Here is a 21,687-nt window from a genome sequence, read left to right on the forward strand (position 1 = left end):
ACAAAAGCCTTTGCCTTGGGGCTTTGGTTTCTCCAGTTCTGTCAGACTTTTTTTTTTTAAGATTTTATTTTTATTTATTTGACAGAGAGAGACACAGCGAGAGAGGGAACACAAACTGGGGGAGTGGAAGAGGGGGAAGCAGGCTCCCCACTAAGCAAAGAGCCCAGTGCAGGGCTCGATCCCAGGACCCCGAGATCACAACCCAAGCTGAAGGCAGAAGCTTAACAACCGAGTCACCCAGGCACCCCTCTGTCAGACTTTCTAAGCCTGTCTACATCATTAGATTTAGTGAATTCTCAAATGGTCTGCTCTTCTGCCTGAGGTATCACCACGTCCTCCAAACCAGAATCCTTTTGGGACTTTTGGGTGAGGCAGTGGGTTGGGGATCCGACTTGGTTTCAGCTCAGGTCGAGATCTCAGGGTCGTGGGATCGAGCCTTGGGGCAGACTTCACACCAAGCCAGAGTCTACTTGAGACTCTCTGTCTCCCTCTGCCCCTCCCACTCATGCTCTCTCTCTCTAAAATAAACAAATATTCTAAAAAAAAATTTTAAAGTATTAAACCAGAATCCTTCTAGCTGAAGACCTATTTTCCTCTGCCCCATACCTTACTTTGGAGTAGAAGAGCAAGACCCTTGGGGTCCTTGGAGCAGGTTACATTCAATGAAGTCCTGAGGGCTGCTGAGATTTGGGCTAGCCGGAGCGCCCCCACCCCAGTAAATAAACATGTAACCCCCCCCAACATCCGGTACTTGCTTTGTGAGTCATAGATTAATCCAGGTGAGAGATAAAGGGGAGGGGAAGCCTGGGGCACGTGAGTCACCCCTACCCGACTCAGGGTAGCCTGCTTGCCCATCCCTTTGCTGCAAAGAGAGAGGAGGGAGTGTTGTGGGGGGGGGGACGGGACTCTTAGACTGCCCACGGCACTAATGGGGACCAGGGTGTTCCAAACCCAGAGGGAGACTCATTTCCCTTTCCCACTTCAGCTTCTGAGAGCAGGATGGGGAGGATAATTTTTTTTGATTTGCACGAGGCCCAGAGAGGTCAGAACTTGTCCGGGGTCACAGAGGGGGGTAGGGGTGGAGACCCAGAGAACCCAGGCATCCTGGCTCCAGGCCTTGCTGCTGAGCCTGGGCTTTCCTGCCGCCAAGGGCTGGAGTGAGGAAAATACAGGAATGGAGAGCTGAGTTCCAGATCTGTGCAATGGGGTGGAGAGGCGTGCAAAGCCTGGCCCTGTCCCCTGTTCTGGGTCACCTGCCAGCCTTGCTTCTTCCCGTCCACCCAGGGCAGTTGACCGAAGCGGTTAGCAAGACCTAGAGGAGCAGAGTCAAGGATAGGGGAGGGATGGGGGTGTGCACACTCTGGTCCGCCTTAGCTCAAGCCTAAGTCTCCTCTGTCCCCCTAGCGGACAATATGGTATTATAATCAACAAACTTGCTAAGAGATTAGACCTTAATTATTCCAGCCACTTAAGAAAGGACAATTATGTGATGGACGTCTAATTATCGCTACAATGGCAATCATATTATACGGCATAGAGAGATGTGGCATCTTGGCCTTTGTCTAATCTGCCCCCACAAAATCCCCATCCCCATCTCCCAATCCATGGGGTCTCCCTGGAGTTCGGTTCCCACTGATCCCAGGTCTAGCGATCCTCAGGAAGTCATACTTGAAGTCTGACAGAAGAACCTCCTGCTGGAGCCTGTCCCCTCCCTTAGATCCTTCCCCTTGTGATGCCTCTTCCCTGGGGGCAGGCAGCTGGTAGCTGCCCTGTAATTAGCGCCCAGACTGGGCTGGGGTGAGGGGAGAGAATACTGGGTCTCACACATGCCCATGACATTTCTGGAACACCAGATGGAGCCTCCTTCCACCACCTGTTCCCCATCCTTCCCTCTTCAGACCACAGGCCTCTCAGAGAGCAGTTGTCTTGGGCCCCAAATCAGGTTCAAGTTCCAGTCTTCCCAATTCTGCTCGCCTCCATTTTAGTTCCTTGCCGACCTGCCCTCTTCTCTCTGCCCCCTAAATGCCCAAATCAAATTCTCCTCACTCCCCGTAGCTATTGCCCTGCATCTGGTCTCTCCCTCCTCCATGGCTTCCTTCCAGGCCTCCCGGCCTCAGCCTCTCCCCTCCAACATATCCTCCACTTCACAGCTGGAGGGATCCTTCTAATGCCTTCCATTAACTGGCAGATGGAAACCATACCACTCCCCTGCTTTAAACCCTCAGGTCTCCGATCAGCTTTTATTCTTAGCAGTGAAATATTTGTCCATTATCATCCTGTTTAGAACCCTGATATAACATGGTTAAAACACTGTGCTTGAAGCAGGAGGCAGGGCCAGGGCTCTGCCTCCTTGGCATCCCTCTCCCCATTTCCAGCGGCAGAGTCACTTTGAGAACTCCCTCAGAGCCCTGGGGATTACAGAAGCACAGTTTGAGTATCTCTGGATCCTCAATAAGGTCCAGGCCCTTAGTACAGAACCCGAACTCCTTCCCCCAGTGGCTCTTCCTGGCTTGATGTACTATAGGTGCTCTCATCATGGCCTGGCCCAGCAGGCTCTCACCTTGAAGACCCTCCTTAAAATCCCCAGCCAAATGTTCCCTCCTCCAGGAAGCCCTCTAGTTGCCTCAGCCCTGCAAGAGCTTCACCCTCTCTTCTTGGCCGCAGGGATTTGCCAGGCCCTAATTCAGGCCCCCCAGGAAGCCCATGAGCTTTTCTTCCTCCTAAAACTCTGGTCATAACCCCTCATTCTCTGAGGCACCCATCCTCGTTCCAGAAGTTTCCTGCTAGTGAAGGAGACAGGAAAACAGAAAACCCAGGGATTCTGAGGATCTGATCCCTGAGGTGTGAACCTGAGCCTTCCAGACATCCTAGGCCTGTTCACAGGGATAGCCTGGTCTGTGTCAGCTCCATGTCACTAACTCCCCTCCCCCCAGGCTGGCATGGGACAAGCCCAAAGTCTCCAGATTTCTCAACAGATCCCCATCCTCCGTCTCTGTTTTTTGTAAACACTGGACCCAGAGCCACAGCCAGGCCCAGGCAGGGACACACAGATATCATACAGAGCCCCTGGGACACATAAATGCACACGCAGGCCCTCATGGATATACACACACATGCACGGACCCCATGGTTGTCCACGTGTCCATGCAGGCCTCCATGGATACACACACACACAGTCAAGAACACACAGGGACACGTATGCATATTCACGTAGGAGGACATGTGGCTCAGATTAAGGAGGCAGCTTCTAGAATGAGCCTTTCTTTCTATGTTGACTACGTAATACAGTTTTTAAAGCCTGAAGCACCCACAGTCTTGTTTGGTTCTTACAGAGGCCCTGGGTTGGGGGATGGGAGGACCCCATCTGGAAACTTCCAGATGACTGATGAAGAAACTGATACTCTGAGGGCTGGGAGAAGAGAGTTGTCTCTCTCTTCTCACTGGGAGAGAGACAACTCTCTTCTCCCAGTGAGAAGTGGCCAAGCCAAACCTGGAGCTGAGATTCCGGGTCTGTGAGAGGCCTCTGTCCCATCAGCCTAGACTTTCTGACTCTGGGCCCTTCCTCAGCAAGGATTCTAGGCCTCTGCCCCCATACCTCTTGCCTCCTCTAGGACTTTCTGCTGTCCCCAAAGGGGGGCAAGGGCACCTGAGGGACACCAGAAGGTGAACCCACAATCTTCAGGATATGGGTCTAAAGGTAGATTTTTCTCAGGTTCCAGCTGGACGTCTAGCTGGAAGTGCCAAAGGGGTAGTTTGTGTTTATGGGCTCTCTGCCACCTTGTCTGGAGACAGGGGGTGACTGTTGGCGCAGTGGGAGGAGATGCTTGCCCTCCCCCCAGTCTAGGGACGCTCATAATAGGATGATTCATCTCTGCTATCCACTCCCAATTCCAGTCTGGAGCCAGCCCCCAACTCTTGAGGCCTAGGAGCAGGAATAATGTCCAGCAGTGGCCTAAGAGTGGGACACATTCTAGAAAGGGAGCTCAAGTGTGGAGAGACTTAGTGGGTTCCTGTGTTCTGGCTCCCAACTCCTCCTATGCCTCAGACCTGAGGCTCCCTGGCTTCTCTGCCCTTCTCTACTTCTCCTCCTCATCCCCATGGGGTTTGAGAATCCCAGCTTAACACTTAGTGGCTGAGACCTTAGCAGGTAACTTCTTTTCAAACCTCAGTTTTGTCCTCTGTGAAGCGGGGAGGGATACACTCACTTTTGGGGGTTGCTTTGCAAATGGGGGGATGTGCTTTCTAAACTTGAAAATGTCTGCATGTCTGCTTTGGTCTGCCACTCCCCCCATCCACTCCAACGCCCTGGAGGAGACTAGGGGGTTTGAAGAGGCTGGGGGGACTGTAGCATGATTTGTTTTCCAATGTCTACACTCTTTTCTACCCCACTTGCTGACAGCAAGAACCATGTATCTTCTGATGGTTCAGGCTGCTCCTATTGAAGCAGAAAGAGTTTGGGGGGCAGGAAATGAAGGGTGTGCCACCACATCCCTGCCCCCTTACAGGGCCCCAGCCGGCCCCTCTGGTCAAGCAGGCTGGGACCTGCATCTTTAGCCCTTCCCTTGGCTGGGAACCCACTCCCCCAGCTCTGACCTCAAGGAGTCACAGCCTCCCACAGGGTGGATGGGCTGTCAAGGCCCCTTCCTGGGCTCAGCCCTCCCGCCCAGGTGAGACATAGACCTTGCTCAAGACGCCCTGGGAGGAGGTGGTGCCTCATCTGCATCCTCCCAGAGCTCCCAGGTGGGCTGGCTTCTAGCCTGCACTTGGCACTGGTTTTCCTTCTCAAAGCACAGGAGGGAGCCCAGAGAGCTGTAAGTAAGCTATGTGACTCAGAGCCAGGCCCTACCAGGCTTTAATCACTTCTCCATGAAGACATGCTTCTTTCTATCTTTTGCCCCATGGGGGCGCCATTGACATTGAACTATAATGCCCTACAGTGAGGTCAGGCTTCAGCCCCCAAACTCAGACTAGCCTGGCACTTCTGGACAAAATCCCCAGGTCCTGGCCCCCCCTTTTTAAAAAAATATTTTATTTATTTATTTGTCAGAGAGAGAGAGAGAGCACAGGGAGACAGAGTGGCAGAGGGAAAAGCAGGCTCCCTGCAGGGCAAGGAGCCCGATGTGGGACTCAATCCCAGGGCGCTAGGATCATGACCCGAGCCAAAGGCAGCCGCTCAACCAACTGAGCCACCCAGGCATCCCATGTCCTGACTCCTCTTAATCCCACATGAGGACTTGTAGGAATAAAGGACCCTTGGAAGGAATTGTATCCTTTTCCCTCTTTCAGGCCCACTAAGAAGCAGGAAGCCCCTACCCATATCGTATCTTCTTAGCTCTGACCCACACCATCCCAATGTGCATGCATATGCATATGTATTTGTATGAATATGTGTGTCCACAGGAATTTTAGATAGGGATGAGTTTGATGGGAGCACTTGGTGCAGCACATGTGAACACCTATAAGCTGAGTACAAACACGTGTGTTTAGGGGCCTTGCGTGTGCCTGTTGGTGGCAAAGCTGCCTCTGTCTTTCTCCAGTGCTCCGCTTCCAGGCCAGGCTAGGATGGGCCACAGTGAGGATGAGGTGCTATGGGCTGGGGTTCCTTACTTTCTTCTAGTGCTGAGGAGCTCCTTGCCAGTTCCTGTCCTTTGCTGCCTTTGCAGCCCCATCTGAGGAATCGAGGGGCTGAGAAGTACAGCACATGATGGGGAGAAGAAAGGGCAGCACCGTGGAGGGTGTGCCCCATTTCCATAGTCTGGGCTCTGGCATCAGGAGTCTAGGGTTGCATCTTGAGTCACAGACTGGCAGTGGGGCGGTGGGTAAGCACAGTGATGTGCCCCTGATTCACCATGGGACCTCCCAGCCCGTGGGGGCCTGGGGAGTGGGGGCGCTTCTCCTTGGGCCTTGGGGAGACCTCTTGTGTGGGTTACATATATGTTTAAGCCCATGGCGAGGCTCTCATGTGAATGGGATCCCATGAGCATGTGAACAGAGCTCAGTGTTTATAGGTGAGAGTGGCTGCCAGCTTTAGGATGTGTGTGTGTGTGCATGTGCATGTGTGTAAATTTACCCAAAGTGTGTTGCTAAATCTCTGGGCATGAGTCATCTCTGGAGTCCTCATTTCTGACAGCCACTCCGCAAGAGATAAGTCCCCAGGGGACTTAGACCACCTGGATTAAGGACCTCTCCAAAACGTGGTCTCCTCAGTCCCATGGAAGAACAGCCCAGGCAACCACACCTCACTTTTCCAATTATTAAATGCACTATGGGGAGCAGCATGGTCTCATCAGATGGCACTTCAGATGGCCTCATCAGATGGTACCTCACCTCATATGGGGCCGACAACCCTCACAGTTTAGCCAGCTTAACCTCTTAAAGCTTCAAACTTTCCCCTGGCTGGGGAATCAGTGAAGAGTGGGGGAAGGGAGGGTTAAAAACAGTTGGGACTCACCCTGCTGGCAAGCATATGGCACGTGGCGTGTCAGGACAACTGCCGCTCGGCCTCTGGAGCCATGTGCAAAACACAGGCAGGTCCACGTGTGGCAAATGGAGTTAAGCCAGCCAGGTTGGACAGGCATATGCACAGCCATGAGAAATGTCCAAGTGCGATCTGGTACACAGGTCAGATGTCATGTGTGGACACAGCTGTGGACAGAGCTGGTCAGGACATGCAACATGGGACAGGTAGTCAGCACAAGGAACCACGGCCCATAAAAGCTCAATATATGTTCTGTGAGCGCACCCAAGTCCGGACTAGGGGAGGGTCTCATCACCCTTCCCGGCCCACAGCCTCATCCCTCCAGCCCCCGACTGAGGAGGACTTGCTGGGGCCCGCCACCCTGTAGAGCTGGGTGGGGCCAATCCTTTCCTTTCCGACCGGTCTCTCTCACTGGCACGGTCGTGCGGATGACTGTGGGGCTCCAAGGTCTCCAGTGGCGGCTGCATGCTCCCCAGCCACGGTTCCGCACGCGCCTGTACCCCACCATTACCTCCCCGCAATCGACCCGCGCAATCCCCTCGGCCCCCAACACGCCTCCTCCTCTAAGTGCCCTCCCGGAGCAACGTCGTCCCTAAAGCTCCTTACAGCCCCCCGCAGCCCCCTTCCTTCCTCCTCAGCTTCCCACAGTCCAGCGTCCCCACCAGCTTACCTGGGCAAGCTTTGGGGGGCGGCTGCCCACACCTCGGGCGGGCTCGTGGCTCAGCGGGCGGGGCTGCGGGGCGGGCGGGCGGGGCGCGTGCCTCCAGCTCCTATAAAGGGCGCCACCCGGCGCTTCGGGCCACTGCTGCTGGCCCGCCGCGCTCGATAGTCCGTCCCGACCTCTCCGGTGCAGCTCCAGCCATGGGTCGACAGAAGGAGCTGGTGTCCCGCTGCGGGGAGATGCTCCATATCCGCTACCGGCTGCTGCGCCAGGCTCTGGCTGAGTGCCTGGGGACCCTCATCCTCGTGGTGAGTGGAGGGAGCCGGAGAGGCCCTTCTCTCTCCAGCCCCCATGCTCCCCGACCTCTCTGTTCACACTGGAGGCGCTTTTTTTTAAGGCAGGCGCCACCCCTCTCCCAGCTTTGCTCCTCACCTTGACCCATTCCAGAGTGGTCTTACCCCCTTGCTCTAACCCCATCACGTTAGTTCTGACTCCTGCCAGAATGCCAGCTGTCACTCCCACTGTCAGCTCTGATCAGTGGCCCTCTCACTAGGGCCCCAGCCCACCAGCTGGGGGCAGTGGTCTCCCCTGTAGTCTGAGACCCCCAGGGTCCTCTCCTGGTCCTCAACTTCCCAGGTTCCCCAAGTCTCAGCCCTGGAAGGCAGTGGAGGCATTGGCAAATGGGCCAGTATTAGATTATTTGGGTCCTGGATATCTGGCCCCTAATGAATAATTAAGCTCCAGAAAGTCCAAAAGTTCCTGTGATGTGAGGACAGTTTGCCATGGGTGGGGGCAGAGGGCGGAGGCCACACAGGAGAAAGTGAAAAGAGCAGAGCTGGAAGAAAGGAGGATCCAGAAGATACGGAGGCCGTGGAAGGCAAGTGGGCCCTGGGCACAGAGCATGTGGTGTCACTAAAGTCACTCTTCTGTCCTGAGTTGCTCCAGGACCAGACTCTGTCCATCATCCAGACAGATGCTATCATTCTCTGTGCCCAAGCACTCTGATTACTCCCCACCCTCTAACTCAGTCTCTGAGTTTGTGGGTTTTCTGAGTAGGCCACTTCACTGCCTGGGTTACTCACCAGTCCATTTACTCCTGGTAACACCACTTTCGTCTCTAGGTTGTTCCTGGGTGACTTTGTTTGCATTTTTTGGGTCTGACAGACACACCACTTGCAGTCTTTCATTTCCTGTCCCACCTGCTCTCTGATTTTCAGCCCCTCATGTGGTTACACCTGTTTTCTTCTGGGTTACTTTTGGGTTCAGTTGCTTTAATGGGGTGAATGGGTTATTCTTTTCCTTGCCCCACCTCCAACTGTAGGTACTGTAGACCACTTAGCACCCTGTGGACTAGGAGCTTAACTATAGAGGCAGGTAGGTAGGACTGGGGTGGCCCAAATGGGTAGTGGTGGTGGAGCAGGCTCCATGGTGACAAAAGGTCTTCTTTTTTTTTTTTTTCTTTTAAGATTTTATTTATTTGACAGAGATCACAAGTAGGCAGAGAGGCAGGCAGAGAGGAGGGGAAGCAGGCTCCCTGCTGAGCAGAGAGCCTGATGTGGGGCTTGATCCCAGGACCCGGGGATCATGACCTGAGCCAAAGGCAGAAGCTTTAATCCACTGAGCCACCCAGGTGCCCCATGAGAAGAGGTCTTAGACTCACCTTTGGCTTCCAGGAAGAGCAAGGGAGAAGCCAGGTGGGGCACTCATCCACAGCCCCTCACAGGGCTAGTGGCCCTACCGTCATCATCTTCCTTTCCCCCTGGAAAGAAGGGAAGGGAAAAGGGGCAGGTGCTTTTTCATTGTCCTGTCCCAGAGTCTTGTGTCCCTCACTCCCTATCTGATTGATTGTCCAGGACATCCTTGTCCGAGAGCAGCCAGGACAGGGGAAGTCATCTTCCACATTCATAGAAGGGCTTCCAGAACCTCTCACACATCTCAGTTAGCCTCTCCCACAAAGAAGCAGTCAGACCTTTCTCTGAGCCCCAGGATCATTTGGCTTATCCTCAACCACAAAAGGAGGGTGTTACTTCTGTGAAGGCTTTCAGGCTCAGGTGAGTGTAAGGCATCTGGTGTCAATGAAAAACAGAACCTCAAAGGCTGCCTAGAGGGGAGGGGCTTAGGCCTGGGAGACCCCAGAGTGGTGGGTGGGGGGCTTGCCTGCATACCTCTGTGGGCTGGTGACCCAGAGCCTGTGGTGGCAAGATCAGGGCTGGCCTTGGGATGAGGGGAGCCCCTTTCTCGGGGGTACCTAGCAAGGCAGGGAGTGGGGGAGGAGGAGGAGGAGGAGGAGGAAGAGGAAGATTAGCCCCAAGGTGGTGGAACTGGATCTGACAGCTTCTTCCTCCAAGGTCTCCTGGGATGAAGCCAGGTTTGGGCCTCAGGCAGGAAAAGAGCTGAGGTCAGGGCCTGCCAAGGCGGGCAGGGTGCCCTAGACCCCCATGTGCCCCCCTGCACCCCCCACATACTCATGGTCTCTGATCTTTGCTCTCACCTGCCTCCACACATTTGCCCATCATCACTGCCGCTGGTTTCTCCACTATCTCTTGGCTGTTCTGAGGGATGATAATCAAAATGCTTAACAGCTCAGTATAGCAGGACACTACCCATCTGAATGGATAAGGGCCCTTAGCACGAGTCTTGGGAGCTAGCTGCCCACTGGCTAGGCATAGCACCTAGTTATGGGGAAGTAGAAGAGGAAACGGGGGGGCAGGGGCTGGAGTAAGCTTTAAGGAACACTCTTCAAGGCTCAGTGCAAAGCTCTTTGTGGCTGGTGCAGAAGCATTTTTACATTTAAGTAAGAGGAACAGGGTGTTCTATACTTGTGGGACATCAGGAACTTGAGTCCTCTTGAATCTCCCCATCACTGCCTGAAACCTTAGGACCAGTCTGCGCACTTGCACTGCCCTGCTGCCTCTAGTGAGAGGGGCCACTGAGATACTGTCTTTAGGACCTACACATCTGAGTAGGGAACCTGGACCCCTGAAGGTGGAGAGGGTCAGGGTGGGTGGAGAGAGGAGGCTCTGGTACAGGAGCAGGGGCTCTGACCTTCCAGATTCAGGCCTAACTTAGGCCTTTTTCCCTGTTTCTCTGTGCCATAAGACAGCCCCCACCCCCACCCCTAAGCTCTTTGGGACAAGGAGGGAGGCATGTGTAGGTGGGGGATCAGTGAGCCAAGCCTGACAGGCTGCAGGAGAAACTGCTAGGGTGAAAGTTGCTCCCCTGTACTCCACTCCTACGGAGATTCCGAAAAAGTCAGAGAAGATGGTCCAGTCATTTTTGGGGCTTCCAGTTGTAGACTGTGCTTCCAGTCCCTTCCATGGGGCCCTGTTAAAGTTTGGGCATTGTGGGTGGAGAGAGGGGGTATAGGTATAGCTCAGGGGTAGAGCATTTGACTGCATTGTGGGTAGGAGGGCATGTCTGCTTAATCTGCCAGGTACAGTTGCTGCAGGAGGGGTGTGGGTTGGATTCCCCTGAGAAGGGGCTTCCCCAAAGTCTTCCAGATGACAGCTGGTGGAGGTAGGTGGTAGAATTCACCCGTTTCCTCTGGAATCAGAGAGCTGCTGGGCCTCACTCTCTGCCTCCCTGGTTCTGTTTCCTGATACAGATGTTTGGCTGTGGCTCTGTGGCCCAGGTGGTACTCAGCCGGGGCACCCACGGTGGTTTCCTCACCATCAACCTAGCCTTTGGCTTCGCTGTCACCTTGGGCATCCTTGTGGCTGGCCAGGTATCTGGTAAGGACTTGCTCTCCCCCTTCATTCTTGACCCTCAAATGGCATTCCCACAAGGAACCCAGCTGGGGAAGGGGGTGGTGGAAGACATTCCCAAGGACAAAGCATAGTTGTGGGCTTAGCTTTTTGAGCCTTTGGAAGAGGAGAATGGAGAAGGAACTCAATACTTCGAACCTTTAACTCTCACCTTGGAATCCGATGATTGGAGGTTGGCCTATTACATAGTCCAGCCTATCATCTGGTACAGGAAAACCCTTCTCTGCACCCCTGCTTATGAGGGCCAGAGAGGGGGACTAGGGAGGTTAGGGATCTTGGCTTCCCCACTGTGGCAAGCTACAGTGACTAATAGCTCCCATCTCCCCTCTGCCCAGGGGCCCACCTGAACCCTGCTGTGACCTTTGCCATGTGTTTCTTGGCGCGTGAGCCCTGGATCAAGCTGCCCATCTATGCCTTCGCTCAGACACTAGGAGCTTTCCTGGGCGCTGGGATTGTTTTTGGGCTGTATTACGGTGAGCATTCCCCACCCTGCCATCCTCCACTACCTCCCTCCCTCTGCTTGGGACCTGTTGGCACCCGGCCTTTTGATGACAGACAGCTGGGACCTGCCCAAGCCCCAGGCTCTTGACTCACTCATCTCCCTCACGGGCCCAAGGTGGGGGGCATAAGGGGAAAGAAACAAGTTGGGCAACAATAGAGTCCCAGGCTGTCCACCCGCCCACCCCCTGCCCCTCCACAGGCTCCTGAGTAATACAGCAGTGATGTACCCCACCTGTGATCCCCCAGGAGGGGGTGGGTCCAGCCGGAGACGGAAGAACAGGTCAGCTTCTGCCTTCACTCACTCTGATCTGTCTGATCTGTCACCAGATGCAATCTGGGACTTTGCCAAGAATGAGCTCGTGGTCTCGGGCCCCAATGGCACAGCTGGCATCTTTGCCACCTACCCCTCGGGACACTTGGACATGGTCAATGGATTCTTCGACCAGGTATGGGCCAGGGAATTGGGAACACGGGGGAGGATCAAGCTGCTCAGCTGCTCATGGGTGGCAGGACAGGACTCCTTGTCTACAGCAGGGTTTCTCAGTTGGGGTTTGGGGGACACCTACCTCACAATCATGGCGGCAGGTACTTACAAAACAGGAATTGGCATCTTTAGCCAGTTCTCCAGGGAATCCCTTTTGCTCCATCACATTCTAGCACCCCTGCTGGAAAGAGCTGAATATGGGAAATGGTAAGACTCTGGGAGCCCAAGGACAGAGGAAGGACGAGATGGTGGGATGGGGGTAGCTCCTCACCCTGTTCTCCCCACACTCCCCAGTTCATTGGCACCGCTTCCCTCATCGTGTGCGTGCTGGCCATTGTGGACCCCTACAACAACCCCGTCCCCCGCGGCCTGGAGGCCTTCACCGTGGGTCTGGTGGTTCTAGTTATCGGCACCTCCATGGGCTTCAACTCGGGCTATGCTGTCAATCCCGCCCGGGACTTCGGTCCCCGCCTTTTCACCGCCATTGCTGGCTGGGGTTCCGAAGTCTTCACGTGAGTGCCGCCCCCACCTAGCCTGCCCTCGCCTGACCCCCCTCTGCTGCCCCACCCGCCCCCGACCGCCTCTTGTCTGTCCCCAGGACTGGCCGCCACTGGTGGTGGGTGCCCATCGTCTCTCCACTCCTGGGTTCCATTGCGGGCGTCTTCGTGTACCAGCTCATGATCGGCTGCCACCTGGAGCAGCCTCCGCCCGCCACTGAGCAGGAGAATGTGAAGCTGGCCCATGTGAAGCACAAGGAGCAGATCTGAGTGGGGCAGGGGCTCCCTCCCCACCCCCTCCCTCGAGCACCTACAGACTGTGCAGGGGCTGCTGCCTAGAAGCCTTCACGGCCCCTTCCCAGATGGAGAAGCTCCTGGTCTCCTCCCACTCCAGTGGACAGCCCCCTTGGGGATTCTCTCCAGGACCCTCCCCAAATGGGCTGTTAGGACACTGTCTTTAAGCAGTGGTGGGACAGGGAGTAGGGCCAAGATACCCTTAGTTTCACAAAAAGAATGGGCTGTGTGCCTGCGTGCGTGCGTGTGTGTGTGTGTGTGTGTGTGTGTGTGTGTGTGGTTTTTAAGACCTTCAGGGCAAGGGACCAAGTGGAAAGGATACTAGCTGTGGGAGGAGCCCGGGGGAAGGGGAGGGTCTGTCTGCAGTGTGTCCCTCCCATCAGTGAGTGAGGAAAAGGGCGAGGGGTCTGCATGTTTCAGAGGCTCCATGTGGAGAAGGGTCCAGATATATTTGTGCTGAGTATGGGTATGTATGTGCCCTTTTTTCTAAGCAGGGGACTTTTCTAGATGTTAGGGGAGGTAGGGTGGGAACATGGAGGGAGGGTGGGGCAGAGGAGGCCACAGCCCAGGTGTGTGTGGAGCTTGGAGCTCTGGCTGTATATAAGTAGGAACAGAGAACATAGTTCTGTCATAATGTAGGCATAAGGGTGGTGGGGGTGAAGTCCAGGTCGTAAGTTTCTCGTGCTTGATTTTTTTTTTTTTAAATACAGCGGATGTTTGTTTTAGGGATGGGGGTTGGGAGACTCTACTTAAAATAGGGTCTTTACTCCTTTAATCCTCCACTCAAAAAAAGTACTCTTTTCTCCTTTTATATAAAAAAACAATAAAATGTGTGCCTAAAACTGCCAGTTGTGCCAATTTCTCCCAGCTTGTTCTGCTGCTATTCTGGGGCTAAAGTGCTAAGCACTGGACTAAGGTGCTTCACTAGGTTCAGCCACAAACACCAGCCAGGACCCCTGCTTGGTGTTTTCACCTGGCCGGGGCACCAGCCTAGGGCTAGTACTTGGGGGCCCTGCGGGTAGGGTCAGGGGCAGGAATCAGTCCCACAGACAGGTCAGAGCCTCTTCACCAAGACTTTGTTTGAACGCAGTGGCCCCACACTTCCCCCAAGCTTTCAACCTCTTGCACAATGAATGGCACACCTCCTTCCTGACTCCTGCACCCATGAAAGCAGGCTTGAACCTGGCTTAAGAGAAAAAGGCTTTCTCGGGTAGAGCTGGCCAAAGGGGAGGAGGACTGCTGTTTAGGAAGTAGTGAGCTTCCTGTTGCTGGAAGAAACCAATCAATCAGACCATGGCCCTGAATCATCATCTATAGGTTGCTGTTGAGGCTCTATCACCTCCACCCCGACCTTTGCCACAGCCCCTTTAGCGGCCTCCCTGGCTCTGGGCCTGCCCCAGCCAGACACTATAGGAGCAATGAAGGATCTTTCTGACACCACTGTTGAAGTGGGCTTCTTGTCCATGGCTCTGCCCGCTCTTCAGACACAGCCTGAAACACTCCTGCAACCAGCACCCCCATAACCCCCATGACCGGCCCGTGGTCCCTGTATGCCCTCTCACCACGTTCCGTCGCCCGTAGACGACTCGGTTCCCTTCTGTGCTGTCCTCCCTTTGGACCTTTGCTCCAAAGTGCTCACTTGGGAACAACTCCTGGTCTTCCCTAGCATCTCCTCCTCCAGAAAGTCATCCTTGCTCTTCCACCCTTCCACTATTTTCTAGAGTCAGTCGTCTGAACTCAGGACCACATTTAATCCCGCCTCCCCCTCTTTTCAGTTCTTCAGTCTAACACTTCTGCTGCCCGTAAGCCCGGCATGGGACCCACTGATGGTGGTTATCTGGACAGCCCCTCGGAGGCAAGGGGCTCTGCGCACCTGAGCCCAGGAAGCTCTGTGAGGAAAGCATGTGCTCCTCACCTTCTCCTTCCCTACCTCCTTAACAGTTACTCAAGTTTCACTGGGAATAAAAGGGAAGGCGGGCCCCAAGCTTAGCCCTCCTGCAGAGTTAACTCCATGGCAGCCAGAGGATCTCTGGGTCTGGCAGGAGAAATGTGGCCTTTAGAGATGAAGCTGGTGATCCCCAACCACGTCATAGATGAGGGGACTTGGTCCAGAGAGGGTGGGTGGCAAATGCAGGACCACACAGCCAAGAAGACTCGGGGGGGAGGTGGTGATGGGAGAATGCAGTTCCATCTCAGGTCTCCAACCCCTCCTGGTCCCCAGCTCCCAAGAGGTGTGTCTGGAATGTTGGAGAGACCTGAGCCAGAGGGAGTGTCCCCTTCCCAGGCCCTGGGGGGAGGAAGGGCCACCCTTGGGAGGGGAATGTGGTTTCAGAATTTCATTCCAGCCACACCAGTCCTGCCTCTGGTGCCCCTAACCTGCCGTCCTCCCCAGCATGCCCCAAACCTTCTCAAATCCTGCAGCTGATCTGGACCAGTCAGTCCTGAGAGGGGCGGGAGGCCCTGTGGTGCAGTGGTTAAAGAGTGGTCAAACCTGGATTCCAGGCCCAGCTGGCTTCTTTTTAGCGGTTTGACTTTGGGGTAGTCATTTTTCTTTCCCTGAACTTCAGTTTCCTATGAATTGGGAGATACCGAGTCGAGGAGGTAGTGAAAGATTAAGTCATGAAAAGCACTTAGCAGAGTGACCAGCAGAGAGCAAATAGTCAATAAACGTCACCTTAAGATTTTTCCAGCAGAATTGGGGAGGAAGGGATGGTGGTAGTGGAGAGATGCTGAAGGCTGTTTTTTAAAGGTCACTGAATTCAACATCCTCTTCCGCCTCAGATTCTTTCCACGGCTTCTGAATTTCTCTGAGACGGGGAGGAGGAATGGGGGTGATGGTTTGCTGTGCTCTGACTTGAGGGGCCTTTCCAAGAGGGATCAAAGGGAAACAAGAGGGTGGCATGCATAGGTGAAGGGGAACAGGCAGCCCAAGGAATGTGTTAGATGGAGGGTGAGACGGCCTGAGAAGGGGTGGGGCCTGATTAGGTCCCGAGCAGAAAGTCAGGGCAGGGGCTGGTAGGGGCAGCAGAGTGCGTTTTGCGACCCCTCCAGGCGTGGGAGGGAACCGTCCCCCCTCCCCACTCCTGTCCAGGCTCTGCCTCTCAATAGTTCTAGCTGATAACAAGTCAAAGAAATGTCTTCATCTAGTTTAGGAAAGTATTTTAATCCACTTTCCAGGGTGGGTTTGGAGGGAGTATCACCTTGCCAGAGGGTAGACAGCCCACACCTCAGCTCGGTCCTTCCATCTCGAGTCCTTTGAGCCCTCTTCACCGCTCACTTTGGAGTCACTTGTGTTTCTTTAAAGTTCTAACTTGTTTGTATAGAAATCAGCCTCCCTGAAACCTGAGCTCGGTTCCTGTTTCCTTGTGTGCCTGCCTGTGTGTGTGCACATGTGCGAGTGTGCATTTCTCAGTGTTTCTGGGTGTGGCTGGCTTTCAGTATCTTCTTATGTCTCTGTGGGTCTGTGGCTCTGGCCGACCATGTCTCTGCCCCTTTCTGTGTTTCTGTCACTGCCTGGCTCTTTGTGTCTGGGTCTTTCTTTGTGTACCTCTAAGTGAACATCTTGTGTACCTCAGCCCTTCTGTGTACAGCTTACTTAGGAGTGACTCTCCTGCCAGCCCAGTCCCGCTCGTCTGACCCCAGGGCATGCCTCCTCCTTAATTCCTGGTAATGAGCTCCCTCCTTGTTGCTAACTCTTTCCCCTTGATTTTGTTTGTCTGAAAACCTGGGTGGGGCTCCCCCAGGCTTGGGGAAGCTTGGGTGGGGTAGAGTTGGGTGGGGTGGGAAGGGGAGAGTAGGGACGACTCCACCCCAGGCAGAGACCCCAGAGGCCAGAGGTGCCCTTGATCTTCCAAGGAAGGGGCTGTGGGGGTGCTAGCCTAGGCAAGGCCCTGAAAAGCCTCATTGGGAGGAGGGAGCCTGTCCTGGGGTGGGTCCCCGAGTTGTGGGCCAGGGAATGCTGGTAGTGCAAAGAGAGGAGAGGCTGAGGCACTGGGGCCCTCAGGGAGACTGAAGGGGGCTCACTGTAGAACTCCTCTGAATCCTAAGTGGGTAGCAGCTGGGGGTGGCCTCCTCTGGGACTCAGTATCACCTGAGGTCTCAGCCTTTGGTGCCAGGTTTATTTGAGGTAAAGGAGAGAGTGGCAGTGGGAACAGAGCTCTTTCTGGTCTCTTGGCTCCTTGGCTGTCCCAGAGTGGCATGAAGGGGAAACTGAGACCCAGAGTCTCACTCAGGATCTCAGAGCAGTGCGGCAAAGCCTGCATTAGAATCCAGTCTCCTGCCCCTAACATGGCTGCCTGCAGCCCCTTTCCCAGACAGCACTTTGCAATAGCTCAGGGAGCAAGGCTTCGGGTCCAGCTCCCTAGCCCTACCAAGCTATGGGACCTTAGGCATGTGGAGTTCTCTATTTCCCCCACATGTAATCTCTGGCCTGCTCTATGTCGAAGGAGGCAGGAGTAGAGTACACCCCCTGGGCCATCTTGCTGCTAGCTTACCTTGGCTTTGGCAAACTGGAGACATAGGCAGGAAACCAGAGGGCAGGGCCTTCACACTTTTTCCTGAGCTTTCACTGCATCCCAGTAACACTGCTCTGTTTGGCTGCCTGCTCTCAGTCCTCAGGCTAGTTCGTTCCTATGACCCTGATGGTGCCTCTGTACATCGTCCCATCCACAAGCTCACGTCAGCGAGGTTCTCTGAGGATACCCTGTTCCTGCTGGATCCCCGACAGAGTCTCCCTCTCTGCTCTTCAGTTTCTTCAGCGGTACAATGCGGATAGTAACAGTCCCTCACCGGGTTGCACGAGGTAAGGATTAAGTGAGTAATGTCTATATACAACAATGCCAGATGCAGAGGTAACTGCTACAGAATGTAAAATAATATTATTATGACTGTTATTCTCATGCTTCCTTGTGAGCTCCCTGTATACTGTGGGGAGGGAATGTGTGAAGCCAAGGTTGGTTTGGAGAGAAACGCCTGACTCTCCAAGGCCCTCTCTTCCAGCTCCAGGCTGTTAGCCATCTGTGAGGCCTTAGTCAGCCAGGGGGTCTAGCTTCAGTCCCTCCAACTCTCTTGGACCCAGCTTTCCCTGAGAAGACTGGGGTGAGGGGAGATGGAAGCCAGAGCCCCCTTCCCACCCCGGCTCTTCTCCCGAAAACTTAGGCTCCTGAGAAATGGAGAGGTGACTTTCTCTACCATCTTGTGGGGCTTCAGGAAGCTGATAAGGGTTGAGAGTGGTTGTAACAATGAATTAGGGGATCAGAGGGTGGTATATTTGGGATCAGGGAAGAGAGTCAATCCTGGGGAGGTTGAATCCCAGGGGGAAGCAAAATCCCAATCTGTGTTTCCTAATCTTGTCTCACAACCTTATCAGGAAGTCCCACCTCAGGTCTCACTGCTGGCTTGCTTCAGCTACTCAAGAATGAGGCAGACCAGGACAATTAGCATGATCGAGGGGGGCCTTTGCTAGCTCTTACTAGCGCACTGGGAGTTCCAGCACCTTTGGGAGTAGGGAAAGAGTCTTGGATACGGTCAAAGCCCAGCAGGCCCCAGGGGTGGGGGTAGGAGGCACCAATGGGGAGGGCACTGGCCAAGTTTGTCAGTGGGATGAGGTTATGAGTAGGCTTAAAGAGACTCACCTGATTCCTCTTGGGGTCCCTTCCCTTGACCATATGGTCCCTTCATTTGTCAGAATGAGGTTTGGTGTGGTGTAGAAAAGGGGTAAATGTTACCTTTCCCATCCCTAGAGCTCTCTGGGGACAAAGCCTTTAACTAGATTAATCACCTTGATCAGCTCCAATTTCTTGCTGTGGTGCATTCCCACCATCCTCTACCCTCTGTGTTTTTCTGGAAGCCTGAGACTAGTGATAGGCCTTTGCCAGGCTTCCTCACTGCTCTCAGGACCAAGGAGGCCTCTCTGGGAGAGGCTGGGTGAGGGGAGAAAGAACTCTGAGAGCCCCGATAATCATCTGGACATGGTCCACCTCTTGTCTCTACGGAGACGCCCCCCCCATAGCCAAGGAGGCACCTGGAATGTCCGCCCACCTCCCTCATCCTCTGCCTCTCTGCTCAGGGTCACTGCCAGGGCCTGGCCGGAAATGGGCTGAGGGAGGGGAGGAGGTGGGCTGGCCCAAGTTGGGAGGCAGGCTGCTGGTCAGACAGAGCTCTTTTCCTGGTAGAGGCAGCCTTTAGCTTTTGGATCCATAGACATGGATCCTTAGTTCCATGTCAGGAATGGAAAGGGGAGAGTGACCCCTGCCTGTGGATAAAATCTTCCCTTTAGGGGCACCTGGGTGGCTCAGTGGGTTAAAGCCTCTGCCTTTAGCTCAAGTCATGATCTCAGGGTCCTGGGATTGATGGAGCCCTGCATCGGGCTCTCTGCTCAGCAGGGAGCCTGCTTCTTCCTCTCTCTCTGCCTGCTTCTCTGACTACTTGTGATCTCTGTCTGTCAAATAAATAAATGAAATCTTTAAAAAACAAAAATCTTTTCTTTATGGGAGTAAGGGTTTGAACACAAGCCACTTTGGGCCCTTAGACATGCATGTGTGCCCACATACACATGAAGGTATGTCTGCTGTGCCTGGGGAAGGCAGGGTCTGTGTTTACACTCACACAAACACATCATTTACACCCTCACTCACCAGCACCCCCCCCAACTCAATCCTTACTCAACCCATCTATACCTATGCATGCACACTCATACTCTGATTCACACTCAGCCAGGTACTCAGGTACTCAAACACACTTAGAACCACTTATGTGCACTCACGTATGCACATAATCGTATGGACACCATGTTTATACTCCATGTCTTTATCCTTACACACACTCACAGTCATGAATGCTCACTTACTCTTAAACGCACACTTACCAACACTCACACTCAAATACACTCCTACTCGTGGGTCTCCAGGGGCCACACACCTGTGGATGAGGGCAGCAAAGGCAAAGGATGCATCTAGCAGCTGAAAGTGTTGGGGGGCAGAGGCGGTGCAGAGATTGGGGACAGAGAGATCGGGGTCACAGGATGTGGGGTTGGTCAGGATGTGGAGTTCAGAAGCCTTTAGGTTTTGGGGTCACAACCCAGATTTTCAGAGCCACAGGTCAGGAGGCAAGAGGTTTAAAGAATGTGGCTGAGAGTCCCAGTGTGTAAGCAGGGCACACAGTAGCTGTTGACAAACACTGGCTGAGTAAGAAAACAGCAGGACTGACTAAAACTCTCCATTTCTAGCTAGTAGAGCCTCCTGTCCGTCTCACTGAAGTTTAGAATCCCAGGCAAGGAGACAGCGAGATGGCAAGGGCCATCTCAACCCCAGCAGTCAATGGGCCCACATCTTCTTGGGCTGTCTACACAGTAGGAGGCTGAGTATAGTTGTGAAGGCTCCTCCACACTGCAAGATGACTCAAGTACAGGTGACTTGGACAAAGCTACTGCATAGGCCCGCCCAGGCAGGGGTCCAGCTTCTTCTTCTTTTTCTTTTTTTTTTCTCTCTCTCTTCTTTTTTTACAAGCTTTATTAATTTACTTTTTTTTTTTTTTTAAGATTTTATTTATTTTTTATGTATTTGACAGAGAGAGAGCTCACAAGTGGGCAGAGAGGCAGGCAGGGGCAGGGGGGCAGGGGAGCAGGCTCCCCGCTGAGGAGAGAGCCTGACGAGGGGCTCAATCCCAGGCCCCTGAGATCATGACCTGAGCTGAAGGCAGAGGCCCAACCCACTGATTCACTCAGGCGCCCCTATTCATTTACCTTTTTTTTTTTAAAAGATTTTATTTATTTATTTGACAGAGAGAGATCACAAGTAGGCAGAGAGAGAGAGAGAGGAGGAAGCTGGCTCCCTGCCAAGCAGAGAGCCCAATGCGGGACTCGATCCCAGGACCCTGGGATCATGACCCGAGCCGAAGGCAGGGGCTTAACCCACTGAGCCAACCAGGCGCCCTGTTCATTTACTTTTTTAAGTAAGCTCTACACCTAATGTGGGGCTTGAACTCCCAACCTCAAGAGTCACATGCTCTACTGTCTAAGCCAGACACCCCTTAGCTTCTAAACCCAGAGAGACCCATCTGCCTGGGGATAAACAGAAAGTGACTAAGCTCTGGGCTGTCCCATAGATTTGAGCCTATCCAGGAAAGAGGGGGACCTGTAGGAGTCTCTGGAGGTGTGCGGGATCAGGAAGACCCATAGAAATTCCACCCAGGGGCTCCTGGAACTGTCTCGTGTGTAATGTAGTGTCTCTGGTGTTTCTGCCAGAGGTCTTGGGTTTATTTCATTCATTTGTTTGTTTATTATTTCATCAAATAGTTGTTGAGGATCTTTTTTGTGCCAGGTTGTGGAAGGTAGCAAGAATGCTAGAATGAACACGATGCATATGATACCAGGTAGGAAGTGTCTGGATGCAAAAAAAAAAAGTGGAATTCTGATTCAAAGTGGCCTAGGCAACAACGCTAATGCACTGGCTTACATAACTAAAAAGTCAGAGGAAACTTCAGGTGAGGCTTAATCTAGCACCCAGGTCCTTTCTCTCTCCACAGCATCAGCCTCACTGGAAGCCTTCCAGCAGGGAAGAGGGAACATGGGCCTTGGCTTCTCCACGGTGGCACCTCTGTCCCAGCACCTCATCCTATCCAGCTCCCTGGCCTCTGGCCACATCCCCGGTTTTCTTAACTTTCTCATCTCCCCTCCTCACTTTCTGCCCCTTGGCATACTCTCAGTTTTGTTTTGTTTTGCCCAAGTATTCAACTGAGCAAATGGCAAAAGGGTCACCAGCACAGGGTCCGAGGTTTCCTTTAATGGGACCCACTTTCCTCAGGTTTTGAAAAGCAGTTTGCAGCCCCTTCCCCACCCCAGCACCCATCACAAGGGAATAGCACACTCTCTCGATGATGATGATGATGATGACTGCTATTGACGTATCTATTCCCCAGACCAAGCTTCATGGAGACAGGAACCGAAGGTCTGGTTGTAAAAGCTAGCCCCTTGCAGGGGGCTCAACAAATATTTGTGGGATGAGTGGGTG

At 53.7% G+C, this 21,687-nt stretch overlaps 2 protein-coding genes across 2 annotated transcripts in view; both read left to right on the forward strand.

Annotated features, from left to right (window-relative positions):
* Positions 1-7,271: 7,271 nt before the first annotated feature.
* AQP3 (aquaporin 3 (Gill blood group)) lies at positions 7,272-13,527 on the forward strand. The gene is made up of 6 exons (XM_032307048.1): positions 7,272-7,447; positions 10,744-10,870; positions 11,239-11,376; positions 11,732-11,850; positions 12,183-12,400; positions 12,487-13,527. Exons 1-6 carry the CDS (start codon positions 7,340-7,342, stop codon positions 12,653-12,655), a joined length of 879 nt encoding a protein of 292 aa, XP_032162939.1. The 5' UTR covers positions 7,272-7,339; the 3' UTR covers positions 12,656-13,527.
* A 2,570-nt stretch (positions 13,528-16,097) lies between these two features.
* Positions 16,098-21,687, forward strand: part of AQP7 (aquaporin 7) — a 43,584-nt gene continuing 37,994 nt past the window's right edge. The window contains exons 1-2 of the mRNA XM_032307045.1: positions 16,098-16,345; positions 17,290-17,480. The gene's annotated coding sequence lies outside the window, so the exon portion shown is untranslated. The remainder of the gene's footprint in view (positions 16,346-17,289; positions 17,481-21,687) is intronic.

This window comes from Mustela erminea, chromosome 12 (genome assembly GCF_009829155.1).
Source record: "Mustela erminea isolate mMusErm1 chromosome 12, mMusErm1.Pri, whole genome shotgun sequence".
Taxonomy (NCBI): domain Eukaryota; kingdom Metazoa; phylum Chordata; class Mammalia; order Carnivora; family Mustelidae; genus Mustela; species Mustela erminea.